At 33.8% G+C, this 25,734-nt stretch overlaps 5 protein-coding genes across 6 annotated transcripts; 3 read left to right on the top strand and 2 right to left on the bottom strand.

Annotated features, from left to right (window-relative positions):
• Positions 1 to 192: 192 nt before the first annotated feature.
• LOC114383767 (LOB domain-containing protein 13-like) lies at positions 193 to 3,033 on the top strand. 2 transcript variants are annotated; one of them, XM_028343497.1, is made up of 4 exons: positions 193 to 344; positions 579 to 828; positions 947 to 1,719; positions 2,067 to 3,033. In XM_028343497.1, exons 2-3 carry the CDS (start codon positions 631 to 633, stop codon positions 1,418 to 1,420), a joined length of 672 nt encoding a protein of 223 aa, XP_028199298.1. In that variant the 5' UTR covers positions 193 to 344; positions 579 to 630; the 3' UTR covers positions 1,421 to 1,719; positions 2,067 to 3,033. The 2 variants fall into 2 exon arrangements, with proteins under 2 accessions (XP_028199298.1, XP_028199297.1); XM_028343496.1 differs by having other exon boundaries at positions 575 to 828.
• A 5,847-nt stretch (positions 3,034 to 8,880) lies between these two features.
• LOC114384997 (pentatricopeptide repeat-containing protein At1g12300, mitochondrial-like) lies at positions 8,881 to 10,851 on the bottom strand. The gene has a single exon (XM_028344894.1). The coding sequence runs from the start codon at positions 10,722 to 10,724 to the stop codon at positions 9,087 to 9,089; it is 1,638 nt and encodes a 545-aa protein (XP_028200695.1). The 5' UTR covers positions 10,725 to 10,851; the 3' UTR covers positions 8,881 to 9,086.
• A 2,376-nt stretch (positions 10,852 to 13,227) lies between these two features.
• Positions 13,228 to 14,950, bottom strand: LOC114384995 (tyrosine--tRNA ligase, chloroplastic/mitochondrial-like). Its single transcript, XM_028344892.1, has one exon. The coding sequence runs from the start codon at positions 14,922 to 14,924 to the stop codon at positions 13,461 to 13,463; it is 1,464 nt and encodes a 487-aa protein (XP_028200693.1). The 5' UTR covers positions 14,925 to 14,950; the 3' UTR covers positions 13,228 to 13,460.
• A 505-nt stretch (positions 14,951 to 15,455) lies between these two features.
• On the top strand, positions 15,456 to 18,448 carry LOC114384996 (U-box domain-containing protein 4-like). Its single transcript, XM_028344893.1, has 3 exons — positions 15,456 to 15,583; positions 17,056 to 17,850; positions 17,948 to 18,448. The coding sequence occupies exons 2-3, from the start codon at positions 17,146 to 17,148 to the stop codon at positions 18,005 to 18,007; spliced, it is 765 nt and encodes a 254-aa protein (XP_028200694.1). The 5' UTR covers positions 15,456 to 15,583; positions 17,056 to 17,145; the 3' UTR covers positions 18,008 to 18,448.
• A 2,748-nt stretch (positions 18,449 to 21,196) lies between these two features.
• Positions 21,197 to 23,017, top strand: LOC114384994 (dolichyl-diphosphooligosaccharide--protein glycosyltransferase subunit DAD1). The gene is made up of 5 exons (XM_028344891.1): positions 21,197 to 21,432; positions 21,510 to 21,557; positions 22,172 to 22,259; positions 22,415 to 22,458; positions 22,679 to 23,017. Exons 1-5 carry the CDS (start codon positions 21,346 to 21,348, stop codon positions 22,760 to 22,762), a joined length of 351 nt encoding a protein of 116 aa, XP_028200692.1. The 5' UTR covers positions 21,197 to 21,345; the 3' UTR covers positions 22,763 to 23,017.
• Positions 23,018 to 25,734: the final 2,717 nt, after the last annotated feature.

Here is a 25,734-nt window from a genome sequence, read left to right as displayed (position 1 = left end):
TTTTCCAATAGAACTAACACGTGTGCATATTGACAAAGAGCTCTTTCTTTCTCTCTTTAAATGGTTAATGCAACCTAATCATTTTGTTTTTTTTTTAATTTTCTCCTTCCCCTAATTAAATATTTCTTTTTAAAATATCTAAACCTTTAATAATTCTATATCTTTTTTTCTTATAAAAAGCATTGACCTACTTTTCCTAATCACCACCTTGCCTTTTAAAGACTTGTTTGTTTCCCTGCCTTTTTCTCTCTTTTGTGTCTTTGTATGAAACAAAATTTTCCATTTTCTCAACCCACCACTTAGATCAAGACAATCAAAAGGCATGTTTGGACATCCAGAGACAGGTAAATATTAGCAAATAAACATCAATTTTGTTGCTCTCTAAGAATCAATTTACTCATGAATTGAAATAATTAGTATCATACCATAGATTTTGTCTTGACCATGATGTTCTTGGTTTCTCATGATGGTGATAGCTGGAGGCATGACATGATGCTAAACCATCCAAAATATGCATTACTACTTGTCTATAGACTCAGGATTTTAACATGCTGTTTTTGTGTTTTTTCCAAAGATAGATTAGATGAGATAATTACAACGGCGAGAGCAGAGGAAGAAGCATCTTCTCAAATGGGAAGGAAGCATTTCTATGGTCCAACTCCTGGGACAACCTTAAACACAGTAACTCCTTGTGCTGCATGCAAGCTTTTGAGAAGAAGGTGTGCTGAAGAATGCCCTTTCTCTCCTTATTTTTCACCACATGAGCCTCAAAAGTTTGCAGCAGTTCACAAGGTGTTTGGTGCAAGCAATGTCTCCAAGATGCTAATGGTTAGTACCTAATAACTAGCTCCACATACCAAATTAGTTACTTTTTTCTTCTTCAATTCGATTCACTTCTCTTATTGAAGTAAAAACTGATTTGTTTTCAAATTTTATTCATGTGTAGGAGGTACCAGAGGGCCAAAGAGCTGATGCAGCAAATAGCCTTGTTTATGAAGCTAACTTGAGGCTAAGAGATCCTGTATATGGATGCATGGGTGCAATATCAGCTTTGCAGCAACAAGTTCAAACTTTACAAGCAGAACTAAATGCAATAAGGGCAGAGATACTAAAATACAAATATAGAGAGGCTGCAAGTATAATTTCTTCTCAACATGTTGCTTTGGTTTCTTCTGCTGATGCAATATCAATAGCAGCAATTCCTGCAGACTCATCACAAGGTCTTTCTCAACCTCATGCTCATCCTCATCCTCCTCCTCCAAAACCATTGCCTTCTCCTCTACCAAAACCATTGCCTTCTCCTTCTATTATCCTTTCATCCTTGTCTTCATCTTCAGCTTCTTCTGTGTACACTCCTCCTAAAAGCACAATGAGCCTTGGATCCATTTCCACCACTGCAAATGTCCCATACTTTGTTTAGGTCCATTTGTTTACTATTATTCATTTGATGTAGGAATAATTAATCATGCTTTTCTCAACAGAGTAGAATGTATCACTTGGTCATCTAGAGCTAATCATGGGAAAGGGAAACCCCATTACACATTCATATGCCTTTAGTGGTATTTTCTACTCTTTTGATGTGATTTTTCACAAACATTATTATTATGGTCTTATTTTTATATAACTTTTATATATGCTTGATTTGTCTTCATTTCTAAGAGTTATTCATTCTAAGTGGAGGAAGGAACAACTCTACATAGATATCAATTTTTTTACCAGGTAAAAAAAAATGATTAACAAATGCTAATTGTTAGTTTTTTTGGTAGTGGGAGAATTCAAACTACGACCTCTCCTTTAGTTTCTTTCTTCTCCTTTCACTACTAAACCAATCTTATAAACGCTTTTATCTGGTAATTAGATTGCAAAGTTTCATGGCTTGTAATTAAAACTATGTTTCCTTTTGAAATAGTGTTAACCTTAGGAGGTTCAAATTAAACTGATGAAAAGATTTGGAGAAAAGTGAATAAACTAATTAGTCAGCTTGAAAGTCTAGATGTTGGTAAAAGGAGAAGAAAGCAAAACCATAAAGAATGCATCATGCTCTGAGAACTATGATTTTATTATAGAATTGGCGCTGAAGATCACATGAAGAGATGAAGCGTAGCCTTGAACAATTGGCCACTGCACGTGGGGGGAATATCTCCATTTGACTCAAAGCTTAAAATAACTCACTCACGAGTCTGTGCCAGCTGCAGATTTAAAGGATGTGAAAGATTTAACTTCTTGAAAGGGAGACAAGGTACGGTGGCTGTGTTTAGTTCCTGTTCCCATGTGAAGTTAAATAAACGTCATATAGATATATATAGATCTAAGTTTATATATTAAACTCTTTTCTCGTATTAATTAGATTCTCAGACCAGATCATGAGTCTAAGTATATATGAAAAAATATATATATAAATAATTAGTTAGTCCACCTATATAATAAAAGAATGAAATTAAGTTTTTTTGTGCTCTTTGTTGAATTAAATGCTTGTGGAAGTGGTAGCTAAACTTTGATGTAAACAACCAAAATGTAATTACTACTGAGGGCAAGATTAGTTAACTAGAATTAATTGTTATAGCTTAACAAGTCACTGAAAATATATGTAGTTATATCATATAGTAACTCTACCCAACTCCACCCATATTAGTTTGATGAAGTATATATCCAATATATATGGTGCATGTCCGGATATTGGTGTGATCGACCTAGGAAAAAAAAGTGCATCTTGTGATAAATAAATAAAAATGCTATGCATAAACTTTTGTATCAAAATATGTGATATATATTTAGGTATAGTGGTATTGGAATCATATGTGATCACCCAAAAAGTTAGGTATGATAATAGAAGGATTGATCATCTGTTGGAGGTAATACTAGTTGCTAGCACGTAGTGTAATAGAAATTTTTCATTTTTTTTTTGTTTTGTTATCAAGAGTCTGTATTTATTTTTTATGCTTTAAGGAAAAAAGAAAAAAAATGAAAGAAAGAAAAAAGCCCAACCCAGATCATAATAAAAGACTTCCATATCTTCATTCGTAAAGATAAGATAAAAAAAAAACTTAGAAGAAGTAGAATAAAATAATTCTTCAATTTCATTTAGTAGCCAAAAGAGACAATTAAGCAGCTCTTGGGTCCAGCCAAAGTTACAACCATGACATCAACTAACTCAACTATTATAAATAAACAAACAAATTAATTAATTAATAAATAAATAAAATCGTATTGTTAACATAATTCAAATATTTAGAGTGAGTTTTTTTAAACTTTTAAAATTTGTTTTGTAAAAAAATATTATTTTAAGTAGATAATTTAAAAAAAAGAAAAAAAAACTACTTATTTTAAGTGGAAGTAATTTAAACATAAACATCAAAAGAGTAAAAATCTGTTTCTTTTATAAAAAAAAACATGTATTTGGAAAAAAATAAGCTTAAATAAACTGAAACTTAGTCTTAGCCTCTTATGCATAACCAAGCTTAATTAGGAGAACCTCCTTTTAGGTTGAACACCAAAGAATAAAAGAAAAGAAAAATGGTGGAATCGTTAATTTGCTTGCATTGTAATTAAAGTTGTTCTATGTAAGTAAAGATATGCAATCTAAGTCAATCTTTCTACCAACAAAATCTCGTAACCCATGTAGCATTCAATTCCTTTGACGTGTGAAACTCAACCTGAGCTAGTGTGAAAGATAGGCCTAGAAAATAAATAAATATAAAAGATAGTTAATACACATATATTATATTATAGAATGCTCCATTTGTATTATTTATTCCCTCTGTTCTATCTCAGTTTTCATATTGTGTGGTAGTTGAGACGAAAGATGCGTATGGATTATGCCACAGATCGAACTTGGTTTTGTCACCGTTGCTTGAAATATTCGCATCTTTGGCTCAACATGGCCATTAGCGATTGTTCAATTTACTGTTACTTAATAGTTCTCACTTAATATTCAAAGCTTCAGAAACTTCATCTTTCCAACAAAACGTATATATATTGTCTTTCATGTCAAACACCCCAACAAGAAGGCACGAGAGTTTTGGTTTTCTTTATTTAGTTTTTTAAGAAGTGAAAGCAAGAAATAGTTTTATAACACGCAATTCAAGCTACTTGAGCGACTTGGTGATAAATCATGTAATATTTTAACTAATGGTGTATATAAAAAAAAATTCTTATCAAACTAATATCGCATTTATGAGGGGTTGACAAGTTCTAATATGATATTAAATGTCGGAAAAGATAAATTATGTGCTTGTGAGGATTCCCAGATGCTACATGTATATTAATGATAGGTCTTGGATCTATATATATGTGATTAAAAGTCAAAGATACATATCTAATAAAGCACCCACATGGATATATCTATGTATGCCTAATTAACTACTATTAGTCAAGCTGTGTCACAGTATTTAATCAGAGAGGTTCTTCTCAGTCACAAGGACAGCTCAAAACTTGCATTGTATTAATGAGTCCTCACATGGAATCATCAACTACAACTTGGTCTGGTATAGTATAACCTAATAAAGGACGATTAAAATGGGTCAAATTCCTCCATTTGGTTCATTCATGAGCTGAAATCTCTAAAGAAAATAGATTATGTCCTTTAAATACAAATTATCATTTAGGATAAATTTATTATTTTTTATAAAATTATTTTAAAAGTCATAACAATAATAATTTATAATTGAATAATGGTGTAAAACTATTTTACATTATTATTAGTACATTATTATTAAACTTAATTTCTAATCATGGAATATCTTATGCTATGTTTGGTCATGAGTTATTAAAATATTTCTTTGATTTATCCAAAAGAAAAAATAATGTTAAAATTGGGTTGATTGGATTATAACATGGTTCCTTAAACATATATTAAATGAGATTTGATTCTTGATTGCGTCTCTGGAAAAAATATTTAATTAGAAATGTAAAATCCTCTGTAAAAAAAAGAAAGAAAAGTAAATTTCATTTGAGTGATGTTTACATATCTAAAGAAATGAAGTCTTTGACTATGGGTCGAGATTCGAGTGCCATATGTTACTTTTAGGTAATTAAAAGTAATATAAAATATTGAATAAATAGTATAATATTTAATACAACTTTTTAGGAACTAAATTTAGAAAGTTTGCATTTTTTAGGGATCAAAAGAGAAGTCTACATACACACACGAAGGAAGAAAATCAAACCAACTACATTATTAAAGTGAATGAGCCAATTAATATAGATGCATGAAGGAAAAAACTTACAAGAAGAAACCATCATCATTATGTCATCATTAGCGCTTTTAATGGCAACTTCTACAGTACCCTGGTCGGTACTTATAGTTATAGATGCTAAATTGCTAATATATCAGCCTGAAGTACTCATTCACTTTTTCATTCACCAAAAATGTTTGCTCATGAGCAAATCCATCATTGTCTATTTAATTTATGTGTAGTCACATAAGAATTTACAAACTGAAGATGTCTTGCAAAGAGCATAAACACTAGTACTTGTTTAACAAATTGAGTAGAAGTGGATACATTTTAACATACGGTGGGAGACAAAATAGGTAATAAAAAATTGAGAGGTCTCTTATTAAGCTATTGTTTGATTGAAGAGAAATGCATAACTAGAAAGCAAAGTCTTATAGTGTGTTTGGATCTGAGTTAGTGATCCACGTTTTCTAATATTTTCACGTCCAAAACCATGAAGTGATGTAGAAGCAACTTTTTTTTGCTTCAACTTGATCCACGTTTAGTGTTGTTAACGCCCAATAAAACATGAAAATACTCTTATGGTAGGCTTCTAACAATCATTTCTCACCGAAGTTTTTTCACAAAATCATTCTCGTCTTTTTCAAAAAAGAATACGAATAATTGCTTTTGGAGTTACAAATTTAATAGACTATGGCTTTCTGTGCCTCCATATTTTACTTCCTGCACCTCATTACATTATGAAAAGCTCATTCTGTCATTGCATTATGGAAAGCTCATTCTGTAATTTTTTTACATCGTAATGAAGTTTCCATAATGCAATGGCGTACATTAAAAAAAATGGAGGTGTAGGGAAGTATATTAGATACATATAATTCTCTGGGTTGTGTTACATTCAGGCTATTTCAAACGTGTACTAAAGGGAGAAATCTTGAGAATTTCCAATATCAATCGAACTGCAAGGTCAATATTTAATTATTTAATTATTTAATGGCTTTGTTCATGTTTCAGGTTAAGTAATTATCTTTTCCATAATTCATAAGTTCCAATTTGCAAAATAGTTCTTAATAAGTGGCCTTGTTTTTTATGCTTTTGAGTTTTGTTTATGAATAACAAAGTCAACAAAAGTAAAATGCTATCTTCTTAAATTCAGAAAGTTTATTACTGATTTGCTTTGGCTAGCTTAAACTATAGTCTAATGGGACCTAATAAGTGGCCATTTCAACTACATTTTCTATTTTTCTAACATCAGTATAAGGGGGAAACTGATAAGACAAAGCAAAACATATAGCCTTGAGAGTGTCCATGTCCCAGAAACCTCGACGCGGCTAGTTTTGCTTCCCATCTCATTTCCCCACTCTAGTTTAATCACCTTCCAACTCTGCAATCATAATAAAGCTATCTGAAAATATAGCATCTGAATAATTTTCCTACACCAGTAAAGATACTTTATAGCTATGTTGTGTTGGCAGATAGCATGAATCAACCCCCAAACAGATCTTGAGAATACTTTATAGAACTGGGATTAGTGAAAAAGAGTACTGGAATTATGTGAGGGTAAATTGATTGTAATACTGGCCTAATATACAATATGAAGACTAATTAAATAAGAACTCTCATCTGTTTTTGTCCAAAATAAAGTAACAATAGCCTAATATACAAAATTAATAAGAACTCTATGGAGCCAAAAAAGTCATTGAAAAGCTTCTCAATTTGCCAGGTAACAAGTAACAACCATGATTTTTAATAGGAACAAGATGAGTAAAGAAAAGAATAAGACAAATTAAATATCACTCTTCTCCCTGAATCTGAATTAATATGATTGCAGAATCAAGAGGGAAGATACAAAACAATAATTACAGATAGGTATCTCTCACAACTCCAGGAAATTTAAGAGTCCTGCATATCCTTCCAACCTCTACTCCTCATCCAATCTAACTCTTAATATTTCCCTCCTATTTTTACCCTGCCATTTTTCCCACTCTTCTATAAATTAGTTAGGATCTTTAACTAACTGTTAAATACAGCTGTTAACAACTTCAACTGACCCCAATTTGAGCATAACAGAAACCAATGCAATATTTACTCCCTTTGTGATCGCTATTATTCCTGCCAGCAACCAGCATACACCTTTATAATTGGAGATCTGCTATCTGCTAGAAGATTGATATGGTCGGATGATTTTGTATATGTTGCATCAATCTCAACATCAAGAAAGGCTGATTAGCAATGCAAAGTAGACTAGTTACTGAAAGTTACATTGGTGATTTTTAGCAACAAAGTTGTACAGCTCTCAACCATGTAGGTAGAGATAAACCCAAGAGATGGAGAATGGAGTTTGCAAGCTCTTACAGCAGTAAAAATTATACCATCATGTAAAGTACTAAAATCTACTTATCTACATAACAAGAACAATAAAACTAACACAAAAATCCTTACTTATCTAACATAGATGTCGTGAAAATATCGCTACACAAATGAAAAGGAACAGAAGTGAAACTCTGTCATAGTTATGCCAAAAGTCTAATGACATTGCACAGTTACTATTATATGATTTTGAAACATTTATCCTTGTCTTCTTTAAGTTGTTTTGTCTTCCTAATGAAGGTAATCTAGGGGGAAGTTGTCCAATTAACTAACTGCCTTTATTTGAACAAGTGTACAGAGGTCTAGGCAAACCATGTATGGAACAGACAAGCAATGGAACCATTCACTCTACTTCTGTCTTCATCATGTTGTTTTGCCTATCCATCGTATATTCATCTATTTTTGTGCTCATTTAGCATCTGAAAAATGCCATATTTGTACCTCATATAGTAGTACTGTCTAGTAATTTCACACATTCTATTCTTAGCATTAATACAAATCATTTTGATCCTCAAGACTTTAGAGGAGTAAAATCTGCCATTAAAAAGTAAAACTGTGCAATGGGATTAAATTTGCAGATATTTTTTAAGCCAAAAAAAAAAAGTTCATAGCTAGTTTTTGTGTGCCTTAAGATAAGTGGTATGAAAACCAAAAGTGACAAGTAACTCAACCCCTAGTCACTGATATCAGTAGAATGAAGCACCCAACTATATTGAAAGAAAACAAATCCCTCTAGAAGAAAATAGAAGATCAAACTAAAGTCTTGAATCGTAGTAACCCAGCTGACTAAAGAGTTGAAATTCACAACATATGGGTTAGGCATTAACTCAATGTAGAATCATCAGTAAACTAGAAAACAATATTCAAGCCTTCTAGATAATCCCGATTCCTTATATCTCGTTTGTTCATTCCTTGATAAAGGTAAATTTTGGATGATCACTGGAACACACTTTCCGGATTAAGTAGTTAAGTACCACCAAAATAAACCATATCCTTTATAAAAGCTCCAGTTAATTGTGTAACAATGACATCAAGGAAAATTTTAGCAAATATAACACCTAAGACAACACAGATGACATGAACAAAATACGCCGGTGTTCTTAAATTTTCCATTCCTGCAGAAGACCACAAGAAATATACTGCTAAAAAAAGATTCCAGTTCTACATTGTATAATCATGGTATATAGGGTCAGCTATATGAAATAAATCATTCCAATTAATCATCTCAAATTCAACTTGATTTGTTATCTGAAACACTAACAGTTAGCAGTGATTGAAAAATCCTTAAAAGTAGACGAAGTCAACAGACAGCACAGTGGGAAGAAAAAGAAAAGCTATATCAAGACTCAAAAAAATCAATGATTCTTATTGTTAGAATATGAAAATAAATGCATGTAACAACATATGACTTCTAATCAAAAGTAATGTCATAGTGAGCTCATTACATGGTATTTGAAACCATCAAAAGAAATAAATATTAGTAGGACATCACCAAATTCAAAATAACATAGTGTGTCACTAGAAATCATCTCACCTACATTACTTTTACAATAGACCTCTAGCAATCATTTCACGAACAAGTTTTTCTGCCTTATCATTCTCGTCTTTGTCAAAGAAAGCACGAATCATTATTTCAAAAGTTACAGCATCAGAGATGCAACCATTGTCTTCCATTCTTGATTGCAAGGCCAATGCTTCATCAAGCAAGCCCTCTTTACAAAGTCCATTGATCATAACAGTATATGTCCGAACATTTAGACAATAGCCTTTAGTCAAAAGATCTTGAAAAAACTCTAGTGCATTCTTAAGTCTTCCAACTTTGCATAGTCCATCAAGAAGTATAGTGAATGTGTACACATTTGGCCGAATTGCCTGATCTTTCATTTTGTTGAACAATGCAATTGCCCTGTCAAGATGACCATTTTTGCATAAAGCATCTATCAAGTTATTATAGGTGATTACATCAGGAGGTTGACCTCTATCAAGCATCTCATCAAAAAGATCCCAAACATAAGAGATCCTCCCTGATTTGCACAAACAGTCAATAAGAGAAGTATAAGTCACTGTATCAGGAACCATATTTTTCTGATGAATTTCTTCAAAGAGATTCAAGGCCTCATCCACCCTTTTAATCTTGCACAATCCATTAATCATGATACTATAGCAGTGAACATCAGGAGTTACTCCCATTTGGGTCATAGTGTAGAATACACGTTTTGCATTATTCACTTCATTAACCAAGCAATATCCATCCATTAAAGTACTATAAACAACAACATCAAGATTCACACATGCTTTCACCATCACAGCTAACACATTTTCAGCTTCTTTTACCTTTCCTTCCTTACATAAAGCATCAACCAATATAGTATAGGTATAAATATCGGGGTTAATGTTTTCCAATACCATTTCATTTAACAAATCAATTGCTCTGTTCAGTTGACCCACGATACAAAAGCCACTAACTAAAATACTATAAGTGACAACATCAGGTGAAATTCCCTTGCCCACCATTTCAGTATACAAATCATAAGCCTCATCTACAAGTGTATCTTTGCACAGACGATCAATGATCATGCTGTATATTACCACATTAGGCCTAATCGACCACCTTTCAATCCTTCTTAGCAACCGGATGGCAGCTCTAGTTTCTCCTATTTTACACACCCCATTAATCAAAATCCCATAACTAATTCCGCTGAGCCGAAACCCTTGTGCTAACACCTTGTCATGAAAGCGCAGCGCTTCCTTGACCTTACCCTCAAGGCACAGGCCTTTCATGAGTGTGTTCAAAGTTATGGTATTTGGCTGATACCCAAGTTTGAGAATCTTGCTCACTCCAGAAAAGGCTAAGACCACTTGACCAAAGTGGCAGAAACAGTTAATAATTATGTTCAAAGTGAAATAGTCTGGCTCAACTCCACTGAGTTCCATTTGCTTATAAAGAGAAATAGCAGTGGGGTAACGCTTAACATTCACAAGAGAAATTAAAATCTTGTTAAAATGGAAAGTGTGTGGGGTTGGATGCACATGGAACATGTGATTGAATTGGGAAACAGCATCATCAGCATTGTGAGTGAGTGGTGGCAGAGAGTGAGAGTGGAAGCAAAAATTTGGAAGGAAAGGAGGAAAATTGGGAATGGAAAGAGAAAGACAATACCTTAATCTTCTTGACATAAACATTATTGTGTTGTGTGTTGGTGACCCCAATATAATCGAATCGATTGTGTTTGATTGGTTTACGTGAGAGTGATCGAAGTTCTGTTTGTCTGATTTCAGCTTCTGAGAACAGGAAATAACTGATGGAGGGTTTTATGGTAACAAAAAGTGCTTAGCAATGCTAGATGGAACCGATAATAAAGAAAATGGAACTAAAAAACCTACAAAAATGAATAAAATGGGAATCTATTGTATTTAGTATAAACTTATTTATGCATATCAATCTTGAATTAATATGTTATTAAATAATAATGTAAAAAATATTTACATGCTTAATGCATCTTAATTAAATTATTATCTAATACAGTATAAATATTTTTTTACATAATTTAAATTCATAAAGAGGTATTTTTAATATTTTTTTATCAATGAAAGTTGAAGGCAATTTCAAGATATTTTTAATATGTGAATTATATTAAAATTATAATTCATAAAAAAATATTTAAATGCATATAAATTATATTTTTAAGTAAAAATTCTATTATTAACATTACAAAAATAAGAAACATTTTAATTCATAAGATTGACACAGTAATATAAAATTTAATTATATTTATATATAAAAAAATTCATTTAATGAAAAAATTAATGTTTAATTTTCTCTTGTATAAAATTTCCTTAGTTAATTTTTTTTTTTTTTGTGTATAAGATTTTTTAAGCTAGTGACAACCACCTATAGAAGCACTTCAATTAGAGAATCTAAGTTTCACATGGGTAACCTTTAACACAGCCTATTGAAATTTTATTTGAATAATACTTAACTAAAATTCTTTTGATTTATGGTTTTGTAACATTGCAACTGTTAGCCACAATCAGCTAAGACGACCCACCACGATCGACTAAGTCTGTAAGTCAAGTATTTACTTAAATAGCTTCAGAACCCACTGATGAGAGACAAATTCCCTCTCTCAGTATCAATCGCTTAAATTATTTTGAAATCGAATTAGAACTTTTAGCAGTACATTCGATTAATTATTCATGTGACAACACATTCTTCATTATTCACTTTCTAAGTGGTAATTCACATCATCTTTCTTAATCTATTTTATATCATTTTATCTTAAACTCTTTGGAAAAAGAGAAATAATACGCACAAAAACAATATAGCTTCAGATGTCTCCAAAAAAGAAAATCTAGTAAGCATTATTTTCATTTAAACCTGCAGATGTGGTTCTGCAGCATTTACGTTGCCCTGTACTATTAATACAATTAAGCGAAATTACATTTGTACAATTTTTTATACAAAAAATGTACAGTAAAGAGATAGGATGAGAGAAAAACATGAGATAAGATACTTAATGTGAGATGAGAGAAAAAAAAGAAGTCAAAAACAGTATTGTAGAAAATTGTTACATAACCCATCAATATGCTCCAAATATAATTCCACAGCTAGCGTTATTTAAAAAAATCTTGTTTTCTTCACAAACTCAACGAAATTCCACGATCTACATACCAAATTTGCAGTAAATTAGGAAGTACATAAATCCAAGAGAAGGGAAAACAAAAATCAATCAGAGTTTTTAACATTCACACTAATGAAGATTCAATCTTTATTGAGAAACCTTAATATACAACTCTTTAGCCATACCAAACATTTCAGAACATGAATGATCAAATTAATAGAAAATCATAATTGTAATGCTATTTTAGGTATAATTGAAGATTATAAATTAACCAAGAAAATATCTTTTCACCATGCTAATGAATTTATAGAATCATTGCCCATCTTTTTCTTCCATGAGGTTGTAGCTCCCCAATCAACCAGAAGAATTAAACAACCCTATTCAATGTCATGCAACAGAGCAACAACTTTGAAGCAGCCATTAAGCCAGTGAAGCTGCAGCTTTAAGACAAAGCTCGAGTGAAAAGATTAGTATTTGCTATATTGACCAGTCTAATGATTCACTATACATCAGGGTTTTCATTGGATAGTAGTGTAGCCTGCTACATCAGGTTCTTGATATATAAGCATATAAGTTGGCATGAATATCAATATGCCATACAAATATATGGCAAATAGAACTCCAACTAGTTCAACCAGACTATTACTCCAAGTCAGACACACAATACTAAAATATGTAGCAAAACATCAAAATATTATAGATCAAAGATCAAAACTTCCATCAAAGAGACCACACCCCCAACCAACCACCAAAGAGTTCATGAATAATAAATTTATGCTCAATGCAATTAGCATTTGTTCAACAATGGTTAATAAATGTATTTACTTTCAATATTCTCTCTTGAAATTTTGAACGTACAAATTTAAAGCTGCAATGCTAGATACTCCATAAATAAGAACGTTGCAGCAATGTTTACCAAAGAATGGATGCAACTTAGAGGTATTATTAGAAAGACAACTTAGATGCAGTTCCTTAGGTGTTTTTGATGTTGTTCTCTGGTCAGAATTAAATTTTCACCTTTGATAATCTATGAAATAAAGGTTTGCATGAAAGATCAATAAAAGTTACCGAGAAGAAACTCTAATTCCAATTGGAGAACACTTAAAGAAATGCATCTAATTTTTGTCCCTAATGAATGCATGGATATGTCATCATGGGATTGTAAAGCCAAATTGGTTGAAATTCCATAGGTAACTTCGAAGCTTCCGTGTAGCAAGAAAATCAAAAGTTTCTTAAGAATACAACAAAACCAGATCAAATGATAGTCTCCAAAGAATATCCTATCCAATAAATACTCTCAAGCTATTCTCACCAGCACCTTATTCTTTTTGCCAGCTGATAACAGGAGAACTTTCCCATCCACTATATCCGCAGCCTCAATCCTCTTACTTTCACTATCCACTCTGTTATTATTCAAGTAAAGCCCTCCTTGCTTCAACAACCGCCTTGCAGCAGATTTACTCTCAAACAAACCAGAAGAGACTGAAAGATCCACCAACGACAGATTCAAAACTGCATCATAGGCCAAAGAACAAGATGGCACATCCTCAGCAATCCCCTCTATGGTTTTCCAGTCCAACTTTGTCTCAGACCCCGGCCTCAATGCTTCAGTGGCTTTAAGAGCCTCAGCCAAACCATCCTCTCCATGAACAAACCGCGTAACTTCCTCTGCAAGCCTCCGCTGAGCAGTGTTAGGGACATAGCCTGGCTTCCCCATCTCCCCCTCCAAGGAAACTATCTCCTCAATGTCCAAAAAGGTAAGAATCTTCAAAAACCTAATAACATCATCATCAGGCACACTAAAAAAATACTGGTAAAACTTGTATGGAGACAAAAACGTTGGAGACAACCAAATGGCGCCATCCTCGGACTTTCCAAACTTTGTGCCGTCATTCTTCAAAAGAAGAGGGAATGTCAAACCATAAGCACCTTCCACTTGCAAAATCTTCCTAATCAACTCAGTCCCAGCAGTTATATTACCCCATTGGTCACTCCCCCCAATCTGAACACTAACACCCTCATTCTGAAACAAGTGCAAGAAATCATAGCCCTGCAACAACTGATAAGTAAACTCAGTGTAACTCATCCCTTGTTCAGATTCCAACCTCTTTCTAACACTCTCCTTAGCCATCATTGACCCCACCCTAGCAAACCTACCCACCCTTTTCAAAAAATCCAACAAACTAAACTCCTTCCACCAATTATAGTTGTTCAGAATGACAACAGAAGAATCAGAATCGGGACCCACCAAGTTCGAATTTTGAGCGCGACCCAGAATCTCATGAATGGTGTTCGAGATACCCATTTGGTTCCTCTCCAAGGTTTCGGCATCAAGTTCGGGTCTTTCGAGGGATTTCCCGGAGGGGTCACCGACTCGCGCGGTGGCTCCGCCAATGAGCGCGACGGCGCGGTGGCCGCAGCGACGGAACCAGGAGAGCACGATGAGGCCGAGGAGGTTGCCGAGGTGGAGGGACTCCGCGGTGGGGTCGAAGCCGCAGTAGACCTTGAGGGGTGGTGGTGTGAGGCACGCGCTGCGGAGCGCGTCGCTGGTGATGGACTCGACCAGACCACGCTCTTCGAGGATTCCGATGACGTTGTTATTGTTGTTGTTGCGGCGAGGTTGTTGTTGGAGGGTGCTGCAGGTGGTTTTTGTGGCGCAGTGGAGAGGAAAGGGAGAAGAAGAGGGTTTGAAGGGACGGAAGAAGCATTTGGTTGTATGGGTGAAGAGAAGTGATCTTGTTGGAGCATAAATGGAGGCCATTGGGTGTGTGTGTGTGCCTCTAGCTTACTCTTCCAAGTTGGGGATATATGAGGGTGTGTCTCGTTCATCACTTAAGGTCTAGGATTCTCTTTTTTTTTTTATACTCCCTACGTAACCAAACCCCGTAATGTAAATTTTTTTATCACAGTTTAATCAGCTAGATTTCCTCCGGATCGTAAATTAGATACATTAGTTTACACAAAATAAAATTCATTTTTATTTAGTCTGTATTTTTATGAAAAGGGGTTAGGAATCGAGAAGGAGAAGAAGAAAGGGTTGGCTTCGGCCCCAAAACACACACACCCACTGAGAGAGATGGAAGAGGGAGAGAACACAGAAATAGAAATAGAAACAGAAACAGAATCAGAAGCAACATCGACATGGAGCCTCGGAAAACACATTCAGATAATCGAACTTTCGGAGAAGCTGATGAACGGGAACCTCAGCGCCAAGATTGAGGCCGCGAGGGAGATAAGGAAGATGGTTCGGAAATCGTCGTCGTCGTCGAACATCAAGTTTATTTTAGCACCGCCACTGCGGCTTTCAGCTCCTCCCATTCCAACGGTGGCCGGAAAACCCATTTGAGCGGCGCTGTCAGCCAATTTTTCTCATTTCTCTCACAATCAACTGGGAATTGTTCCCTCAGTCCCCTCTTTTTGGTAAAACCCATATTTTATTACTTTCTCAATTTTTATTTATTTATATAGACCTTATTTCATCACTTTGTGCTTTCATTTTATAAAAAAATTGCATTTTTACTTAAAGGGTATGTGCGGTTGTGTTGAGTTTCTAGTGCTGCACCTTGAGCATGTGTTGTTGCATTTGCTTTGTATTGGTTATTGGTTACTTACCCACTCCTTTGTTGTAGCATTTTATGTTTCTTTGTTGATCTTGTTTGGTTCACTGTTGTGTAATGTTATATTTTTCTGTTTGAAACTCGAAACTTTTGACTGGATTTGTAATATTCCTTATTGCAATGTGCTTTTGATCGAGCTGAAGTAAATTGATTTTAGACCACGTGGAGTCAAGTTGTGTTTGATTTGATACTCCCAGTTACTTGTTTGGACACTTGAGTTCAGCATGCTGCATGGTTTTTTTTTTTTGCTTCCTCTTTTTTTATTGAGTTGAATTGAGCCTAAGTTTGTTTATGTTGTGCTTTGTTTCCAATTATTACATAGCCAGTGCCTAGCCTGAGTTGAAGAGGCAGGTTGTGTTGTGTAATCAATGGATAACGTAAAACTTTGTTGGATCTTTATGACATGGACAGATGATTTAGACAAGATAAAATAAAAAATGAATATGGTAGAGAAGAAGTCGGAATATCACTTGCCAAGGAAAAGATGACAATCTGGCCAAAGGATGATTTGGCCATGTGTTCAAGAAGATCAATAGATTCCCCCGAAAGGAAATGTTTAGTGGATGGAGGATAATCCAATAAATAGAGGAAAAGAAAAACCACGGAAAACTATAAAGAGAAACCATTAAAAAAGGCAAAGATCTAAATGACCATGATGAAAAATTAGTTTTTGACAGAACACAAGGTTGTTTTTTTTTTTTTTTTTCATATAGTCAGCCCTGCCAAGAGGGAAAAGCTTTTATTGATGACGTGATGTCATTATTGGAGTTGTGTTAAGTTGAGCTAATGGTGGTTTTAGCTTAACTCAGCTGCCAGTTCAAGTTCTATTGTTATCCAGTGATAAAAGATATTTGCTTCATGTGCATAATAGTGCAATACTGAGTAATAACATCTTATAACTCTACTATATTGAGGTTCTCTGGATAATACCAGATAGGAAATGCAATGCATAAGCATGAGTCCCCTGTTGGCTATGTGTCAGACATGAAAATCCTGTTTATAGTCAAGGGTTCTTCTCTTATCAGCCTTGCTTATGGTAGGAGTTGGTCTTCCACTTCTTCAAGTGGTATTTGGTTCTTCTCATATCAGAGTTTCAGTTTTCTAAAACCTTTTGTACAAATGGATTTATGCATTGGAGTTTTTCAGAGTAGGAAAATGCATTATGAATTGTTTTATGATCTCTAGTATTTGTAAAGGTCATCTGAGTGGCTTGTTCCTAGGGTAGTGTCTAATCCTATCGAAACAAGAGCTGATCTTTCTGCTGCTGAAACCCAGGTTCGGAAATTATTGGAGCAGTTAAAGTGCGATTCTGTTCATTGTAAGAGAGAGGCAACAGCAGAACTCCACCTTCTTGCTAAGGAAAATATGGATAACCGAATTGTGATCTCGAATTGTGGAGCCATTAGCTTAATAGTCGATTTACTGCAATCAACGGATACTACAATCCAGGAACATTCTGTTACAACACTTCTTAACTTATCAATCAATGATAACAACAAAGCTGCTATTGCTAATGCTGGTGCAATTGAACCTTTGATTCACGTCCTTCAGATAGGGAGTCCAGAAGCCAAGGAGAATTCAGCTGCCACTCTTTTCAGCCTATCAGTTACTGAGGAAAACAAGATCAGGATAGGCAGGGCTGGGGCAATTAGACCACTGGTTGATTTATTAGGGAATGGGACCCCTAGAGGGAAGAAAGATGCTGCCACTGCTTTGTTTAATTTGTCATTATTTCATGAAAACAAGGATCGGATTGTGCAAGCTGGTGCTGTGAAAAACCTTGTAGATTTAATGGACCTGGCAGCCGGAATGGTTGATAAGGTAGTGGCTGTTTTAGCAAATCTTGCTACGATACCAGAAGGGAAAACAGCAATTGGTCAGCAAGGTGGCATTCCTGTTTTGGTTGAAGTTATCGAGTCGGGTTCTGCGAGAGGAAAAGAGAATGCAGCAGCAGCTCTTCTACATCTATGCTCAGACAATCATAGATACTTAACCATGGTGCTCCAAGAAGGAGCTGTGCCCCCTTTAGTAGCATTGTCACAATCAGGCACCCCAAGGGCCAAAGAAAAGGTATAGGTTCTTTATGGTTTCGTAATTTAGTTTCCTTTTTACTATATTTTGTTTTCTTGTTACAAGAAAGAAGTGATGGAATTGTTTTTCAATTTAGGCCTTGGCTCTCCTTAATCAATTTAGAAGCCAAAGACATGGTAGTGCTGGAAGAGCTTGATCTCGATTTTCCAACCTTGTGAGGCATCCAATGGTTTTGAATCTACTTACAAAAATATGTAAGATTTATACATTGCATTGTGCACATAATATGGGTAAAGTTGTTTTTTTATTGTTTACACGTGCTTGTAAAGGGGGAGAATATGTATGGAGGAAGAGGATTGATCGTGTCTTCACGTGACACACCTGTCTGTGATGTGAAGAAAAATTATGCATGCAAGTGTAACTTTTGTTTCTGAGCCCAGGCAAAATGTTAGTGGGCAAATAGTTGTATTTGGTGATGTATTAACTGTCCCTTTCAATAAGACAGGGATCTGGATATTGTCTTCATCCTTAGATGATAGTATATAACAAGCATTTGAAGAAGAAATTATTCAAGTGTTAACAGTTAAAAGTGGCATAAGAGTTGCATTTCTCATTAAGCTAATGAAGTTTGTATTTCTTTGTTGGTTCATCAACGATTATCATTGGATTCATTTCTCGTTAATCTAATGGAATTTGTGAATCTCATAACTCCACTCCCTAACAATTTAATAGATTGAAAGTTTTGGCCGGGGTTTGTGTGTTTGAAAGAAGGCATCGTAGACAACATTATTACAATTAGTTACAAAACCTTACATACCATCTCCTATTGCTTGATCCAATTTTCAGTGACAACTGAAAATAATGTAATTTGCAATTATAAAAAAAATAGATGTGTTGATTAATTCCACTAATCCTTCCCCGGATCCATAAACATTCTCAAAAAAGAAATAAAGAAGAGCAATTTCCAGAGTTCGACAAAGTGACAGATAAAGAATAACAGCTCTTTGGAAAAAAGAAAAAAAAAAAAGAACTCTAGAAATCACATAACTAGTAACATACATGTAAATAATTGTGATCTACTTGATGTAGTGATACTATAAAATAATTCATTGCAATTCTTCAAATAAAGCTAGCTACCTGTAGTAATATATGACAATTAAGAGAATTAAAATGAGGACGAGGCTTGCTTCATAAAGATCAGAGCACATTGCTGCTATCAACAGGTTATATATGTCTTGCATTATGGAAGGGTATGCATGAAACTCTATTATGTCTAACATGAATGAAGGCTGAAACGCATGCAGGTTAATTTATCTGGAAATTCATGCTCAATGAGATGGTTCACCGTATTCCCTTGCAATATTCATAGCAACAACATTAGCCTCGCCATTAATTCTTTTCATCTGTTCCTCACTACCAAAACCTCCAATTGTTGAAAACAACTGAGGTAGCTCCAACAAGTACTTCATCCAAGTTTACAAAGAAAACATCTCCTGCTCATCAGGCAAAATGAAGACATCACTTGAAAAATTGCTTGCATGCTATGAAGCCTAGATATGGGATACGACACGGGTATGATATGACACAGATATGGGGATATCATAATTTTTTTGAAATTAAGGATATGTTTTGGATATGTTGATAAAAATTATATGTGGATGTAAAATAAAATGCAATAGTGCTGGTGCTAAAGGACAATTATGCAAATGCTTTTCAGTTTTGTTTAAACACTGCAAATATGCAAATTCTGTTTAAGCAAAGATTGCAAACACTTGCTGGAAAAATAAATCCCCTCATTAGAAAAACATTCAAAATTGTCAAAAAGAAGTTGTCATGCTTGGACAAGAGGAAAAGAACACGTTGTATTTTTGTTTGTCATGAGAAGAGAAAAGGAGTTGTGTTTTGTATATATCTTGATCTTTTTTTTATTTAAAAAATCCTAATGTTAAAACAAGAAAAAAAAAAATTAAAAGTGGCTCAGGCCGTATCGGAGCCATATCTAAAACAGCTTGAGCCATATTGAAGTAGTATTTAGCCGGCTTGAGCCGTATCGTAGTCATATCCCAATCATGTTTTACATTTTTTTTTAAAAAGATAAATACTTCTTGAACACGTATAAGGGCGTATCGATGTCAGACACAGGTACTAACACCTATACTTTTCCATTTTTGAAGTATCTGAGCTTCATAAATTACATGCCATACAAATTATATTGTTATGATTTTTAAATACTCACAATTCAACAAGAATAATTCGCCAAATAGGATCTTATTTATCTGAGCACACTTGGTATATATCTTCAGGCTACTATAAAATACTCCAACAGTTGCTAAGGACCATAAAGAAATCAGAAGATAATATTGAAGATACGGTTCTTTTATCAATCAAAGGAACATACAACAAATTAGAAAGGCAACAGATAAATATGCAAAGTTCTCTTACGAACACATTGGTGAAAGATATGAAGAAGTGTGTAGCAATGTGTATGTATCATTACTAATCTTAATAATTGATTAGGTGTTTACTCTCACTATGCCCTCTTCCTGTGTATGCTTGGATGCCCTTAACCAATTACAGTAACAAAAAAAAAATGTATTTTAGTAATAAGTTAATATGCCTGAAATCCAAGTAACCTGACCTGTAAAACAAAATGTTGGTTAAATAAATACAACAAAATACATTTGACAAACCTGCTTAGGCTTATGGCTTGTATGCCCCTGGACACTGCTGCTGCTTTGCATATGGCAGAACCAACAAAGAGAGACATTTACACATAATAAATATTTTTGCATCAAATATCCAAATGTGGATAATCTCAAATTATTAAAAGAGTGGGATATGCATACATACCCGTTCACTTCTAACATCAGCCACAGGTAACATCTATGGTGTTAGAGCAATAATTGATAATATAATTATTGAATTTTTTTTATTTAAAATACTTAAATATATTTTTCTTTCCTGTAATTTAATGTTTTTTTTTTCGTTTTAGTCTTTCTAAAATGTGTTTGTTTTATTTTTTATAATGCTTTAAACAGTAAAAAAATGTTCTGAGCAGCAAATTTTTTTTTTATTTAAAGTGCTTTAAGGACGAAAAAATGCATTTTAAAAGGACTAAAATGAAAAAAAAATTTGCAAGAAAGAAAATGAAAAAAAAACATTAAACTGTAAGGACAAAATATGTATTTAAATCTATTTAAAATAAATAAATTTTAATAACGAGTAAATAATGAATTTATCCTTTTATTTTAAAAAAAATAGATGAATCATACTAGTCCTAGATCATGAAAATTATATCAAAGAAGAAAAAGTAAAAACAAAACATTATTTTGTGGCTTTAACCGGCCCTCATTCATTTGATGATGGGTTAGGGCCTAAGCCCAAGAGAGAGAGATTGAAAAAAATCCATTTGACTTTAGAGGTTGGTGACTTTGTGCGTTGAAGTTATAGAGAGAGAGAGAGAGAGAGAGAGAGAGGAGTTTGGAGAGAAGAGTGAAGAAGGCAAATCGCGAAGACTAGATCTGATCTGAGAGAATGGCTCCTCGGTCTAGCAGCAAGGACGCCCAAGACCTTTTCCGCGCTCTTTGGTCTGCTTATGCTGCAACCCCCACTAATCTCAAGGTCCCTACATTATTCTTGTTTTTTCCACTCTCTTTCTCTCTTTTCCTAACCCTAATTTTACTCTTTCTTTCTTTCAGATCATTGATCTCTATGTCATCTATGCCGTATTCACCGCTTTCATCCAGGTGCACTTTTTGTTTGTTGCGCAATGGATCTTCTTTTATTTGATTTTTAAGCTCTTATTGCCCAGGAGACAAAACCCTTGAAGGATAAATTGCTTGATTGTTTCTAAAACTCTGTAGATTTGAATGATAAATTGATTGATTGTTTAGTAGTGTAGAGTTGTTTTAGAAAAAAAAAATTAAGTCTTTAAAAAGTGGCAGGGTAGCAAATACTCTTAGGCTTTTTCTATGTGATGTCATTGGCACTGGCCATTTCTGCATCTGATTAATGGCAGATCCATAATTGAAGACCTGAAGTTGGGTATTTGATTGGCCTCTGGATGTGATTTCCTTGAAGGCCTGAACTTATACACGCTCTCAAGTCTTAAATGTGTAGTCACAAAACCCTCCTATGTTGACCTTTAGTTTAGAGAGGAGGGTTGCAATAAGCTACCTCATGCCTGAGTTGTTTTAGCAATAGATAGTGTGGATTCAGGAAGTGCCTCCTGCTCCTTGTAAACTTGCTTTATTGGATTGGATATTCTTCCTGTTTCCGGTTTTTTAATGATTTCCTCGGTCAAGGTGGTTTACTGGGCTTATGATAGTTCAAACCTATGTTCTTGTTTGTGAACGAACAGGTTGTTTACATGGCTTTGGTTGGATCATTTCCATTTAACTCCTTCCTATCAGGAGTACTTTCTTGTGTAGGAACTGCTGTTCTTGCTGGTAAGTGTGCTTGCTTGGTCTATCACAATTTGCGGCTAGCTTGTTATGCATATTTATACACACACATAGTTATGAGTCTTCTAAGTCTGTGTGCATATGCATAAATTGTGTTTTTGTCTTTCTCATCATTCTTTTCCTTCTTCATTTTGGATCAGTTTGTCTCAGGATCCAAGTGAATAAAGAGAATAAGGAATTCAAGGTAAAAATCCTTTTCTTGTCTGTTTTGGTTTGCTTTCTTTTATTCATCATGTTATGTTATATTTCAACAATCTGGCTTTATGATGGAGTTTCAAACTTGGATCCCAACATCTTTAACATGACAAACAAGCCAAAGCAAGAAGGAACTTAAGAAATGAATTCATATTCTGTGTGTTGGTTTCTTCGCTTGATATAATATTTGACTTACTATCCTACTGCAGGATCTTGCACCTGAGCGCGCTTTTGCGGATTTTGTTCTCTGTAATTTGGTGCTTCATTTGGTGATCATGAACTTCCTTGGTTAAATTGGGTTTGTGTGGCGGTTGTTGTTTCTGATTGAACCCTTCGATAATAAAAATTAAATAGTAGTATACCTAGACTTTTGTAATAGTATTTATAGACAGTAGCCGGCATTCTACTAATTGCTTTAGCTTTATGTTGATTACCCCCACCCCCCATTTTTGGTTCCCTGTTTTGAACGAAGAGATTTTGCCATCTTTTGAAGTTTAAAGTACTTTTGAATGGCGAAATAAAGAAGGTATTGTTATTATTCACATGGATATCTAGATCTGAGCACTAGTCCAAAACACTCAGAAATTGGCAAATTGTAGTCTTCTTTGAAAATAAAATGATGATTAATGGTCGCAGAACACTCCTGTCTGTCTCGATCTTGTACAGAAGGAATTTATAATTTTTTGTGTGAAGTCAACTTTTTGGACATTACAGGAGACCAAGAATAATATATTGCAGCTGATACCATGGTGATGCTTTCAAAAGAGCAAACGAAAAGTTGTTTGTATGCTTTAGCACAAGGCATATGATATATATACACTGATGAAAATGAAAACAATAAATCGAATGTTTGGCCATGAATTAGTATCTATGACATATTGCCTTTAATCTTTATTGACCAAAAAGATTCAGGAACTCAAGTTGCTTATAATGTAACAAAATTCATGTAAATATTTCCATCCTTCATAGTTCATCGTGCCCCTTCTCACTCCTTTTCCAATGTCCCTTTGCAGAACATCATTGATAAATTCAAACACTGGTCAAGGCTTCACACTTTGACTTTGACCTTGACATTTCCCATCATCAACACACAAAGAACATGAACACCTTTCGTCCTCCTCACACAGTACGCTCATCCTTCCATTAACCTTCTCCAAAAAGCCATGGCACCCTTCCCCCTTTAAACCACCTTGAGACAGCAGTAGAGCACAAAAGAGGAAAAAAAAGCCACGAGAAAAACAAATCCAATTTGAAGGGATTCAAGAAACGGGAAACCAATTTGTATTACACTCCTCAAGCCTCAATCATTTACACTCTGTTTATGAACTCATGTCAGTAAATAATTGCATTCATTTAAACCAGTGGGTAATCCGTGCATTCACACGGGTCACACACACATTCATTGTTTGTATGCATGTTTATAAATGATTTATATGAAAAAATATTTTATATAAAAATAAATAATAGAATATGAGTAAGAATCAATCATATTTTATTTTTTAATTCATTGTTATAGACCTGGCTCCTCTAAGATGAGTAATGATAAAATAAGTAATTTTAGTCGCTGATGAAAAAAATAATTGTTGATGTTTTAATTTCTTCACAGTTTGTTATATATGTACACGTAATATTAACCAAATATTTTCATCAATGACTAAGATTATTTTCTTTAGTCTCTAAAATAAATTATTCATCTTAAAGAAGTTGAATCCTAGAGAAACAATTATACTTGAAAAAAAGTTAGTCCGAACCACCACTTATAAATGATTGATTTGGTTAATTCATTTTAGGAAAATAACTCAATTAAGCTAACAAATTCAAATTTGACTTGGATCGAGTTGCGTCAATGAAGGTATATATTTTTAAACAAATTCCATGCGAATATATTTAAAAAATGAGCAAAATAATTAAAATAATCTTTCAAAAGTAAAAGTCTTCTATTAGTTAGTTCATATTTATTAGGTTAAAATTTTCAATTCATGACCCCATCCTACATTGGATTTCACCTCTTATGAATTGAACAAACACATTTTTTTATTTAAATTGGATTGGATTAAATGTGGTCACACTTAAAACACACAAGTATTTTTCACATAAGAAAGGTAATGTTTTGTGGAATGATATGTGTAGTTTGAAAAAAAAACAAGGAAAAGAAAAAAAAAATGGAGTGAAAAGTAAGATAATTTTAATAGGAAAGAAAATGAAAAGAAATAAATGATAGAAACATCCTTAATAAAAAAAAAAGTATCCAATTGAGTAAGGATATTTTTGTATTTTTACTACACTAAAACACTTTTCCTTCTCTTTTTTCTCTCCTAAAATGGACAATTAGTGCAACAGTGGGCCCCCCGTTCTTTTTTAGTCATGCTTCCCTCTCACATTCATACCAAATGGACGACAAGATTAAAATATATGCCTTTTTCCTTCATTTCCCTATCAATCTGTTCGTTTTCGATAGTAACAAACAAAGCCAAATGTTGCGATAGATTTGTCAAGATTTCCAAAGCCTATAATGTAGTTTTTTTTTTTAAAGGGAAAGTCTATAATGTAGTTGGTGTAATACGTATATACATATATATACCTACGCATCGAATAATGGTTGCTAAGACACCAAGCTTAGCATCTAACATATTCAAAAGGCTACTATAGTTAGGGTTTTCTATGTTAACTTTTCAAGCGAGACGAAAACAGTAACACCCAAGTACACCTAAGGATTTAGGCATTTTAAGAAATTAGGTTCTTTGAAGATTTCTTTAGGTTCATTTCTAGTTTCTTGAAGTTAATAAAGAGTTTTCTTCCCTTTTTCTCGTCTCTTATTCCTTTGCCATGGATTGCTAAATCTTTTTAGCTAAGGTTTGATGGATAAGATTTAATTGGATTGTGATGTTATTGACTTCTACTCTTAATAATATAAGCTTTTAGTCGTAGTTTATTATAACTAAACCTTTATTAAATGTTTGTATGAAGTAGTTAGTCATCCATTGACTGGACGGATATTCTTATCAAATTGCAAAATAAAATGTTGGACCATGCTTCTAATTGATTTATTTGTCTTCATCTTTAAACATATTGCACCTATGACTATAGATATAATTCAATAGCTTTTGGATTTTGTGAATTTTTTTAGCATCATAAATCTTATGGAATGTGCCCTGAATAATGTGTCTTGTTTATAAAAGCTTTTTTTTAAAAAAAAGAAAAGAAAAGAAAAGAAGTTATCTCAGATAAAAGTAGTTTTTTAAAACCAGATTTTTTTAATATGTTA

Source organism: Glycine soja, chromosome 14 (assembly GCF_004193775.1).
Source record: "Glycine soja cultivar W05 chromosome 14, ASM419377v2, whole genome shotgun sequence".
In the NCBI taxonomy this organism is placed as follows: domain Eukaryota; kingdom Viridiplantae; phylum Streptophyta; class Magnoliopsida; order Fabales; family Fabaceae; genus Glycine; species Glycine soja.
This window is presented reverse-complemented; position numbering and strand designations above follow the sequence as displayed.

Bases quoted from the DNA above. Each gene is read 5' to 3' on its own strand.
- LOC114384994 (XM_028344891.1), top strand. From the start codon at position 21,346: ATGGCTCCTCGGTCTAGCAGCAAGGACGCCCAAGACCTTTTCCGCGCT. The intron at 21,558-22,171 runs GTGCACTTTTTG...GTGAACGAACAG, and splicing joins TATTCACCGCTTTCATCCAG to GTTGTTTACATGGCTTTGGT. The intron at 22,459-22,678 runs GTAAAAATCCTT...ATCCTACTGCAG, and splicing joins AAGAGAATAAGGAATTCAAG to GATCTTGCACCTGAGCGCGC.
- LOC114384995 (XM_028344892.1), bottom strand. From the start codon at position 14,924: ATGGCCTCCATTTATGCTCCAACAAGATCACTTCTCTTCACCCATACA.
- LOC114383767 (XM_028343496.1), top strand. From the start codon at position 323: ATGTTTGGACATCCAGAGACAG. The intron at 345-574 runs GTAAATATTAGC...TTTTTTCCAAAG, and splicing joins GTTTGGACATCCAGAGACAG to ATAGATTAGATGAGATAATT. The intron at 829-946 runs GTTAGTACCTAA...ATTCATGTGTAG, and splicing joins ATGTCTCCAAGATGCTAATG to GAGGTACCAGAGGGCCAAAG.
- LOC114384997 (XM_028344894.1), bottom strand. From the start codon at position 10,724: ATGTTTATGTCAAGAAGATTAAGGTATTGTCTTTCTCTTTCCATTCCC.
- LOC114384996 (XM_028344893.1), top strand. From the start codon at position 17,146: ATGGATAACCGAATTGTGATCTCGAATTGTGGAGCCATTAGCTTAATA. The intron at 17,851-17,947 runs GTATAGGTTCTT...TTTTCAATTTAG, and splicing joins CCCCAAGGGCCAAAGAAAAG to GCCTTGGCTCTCCTTAATCA.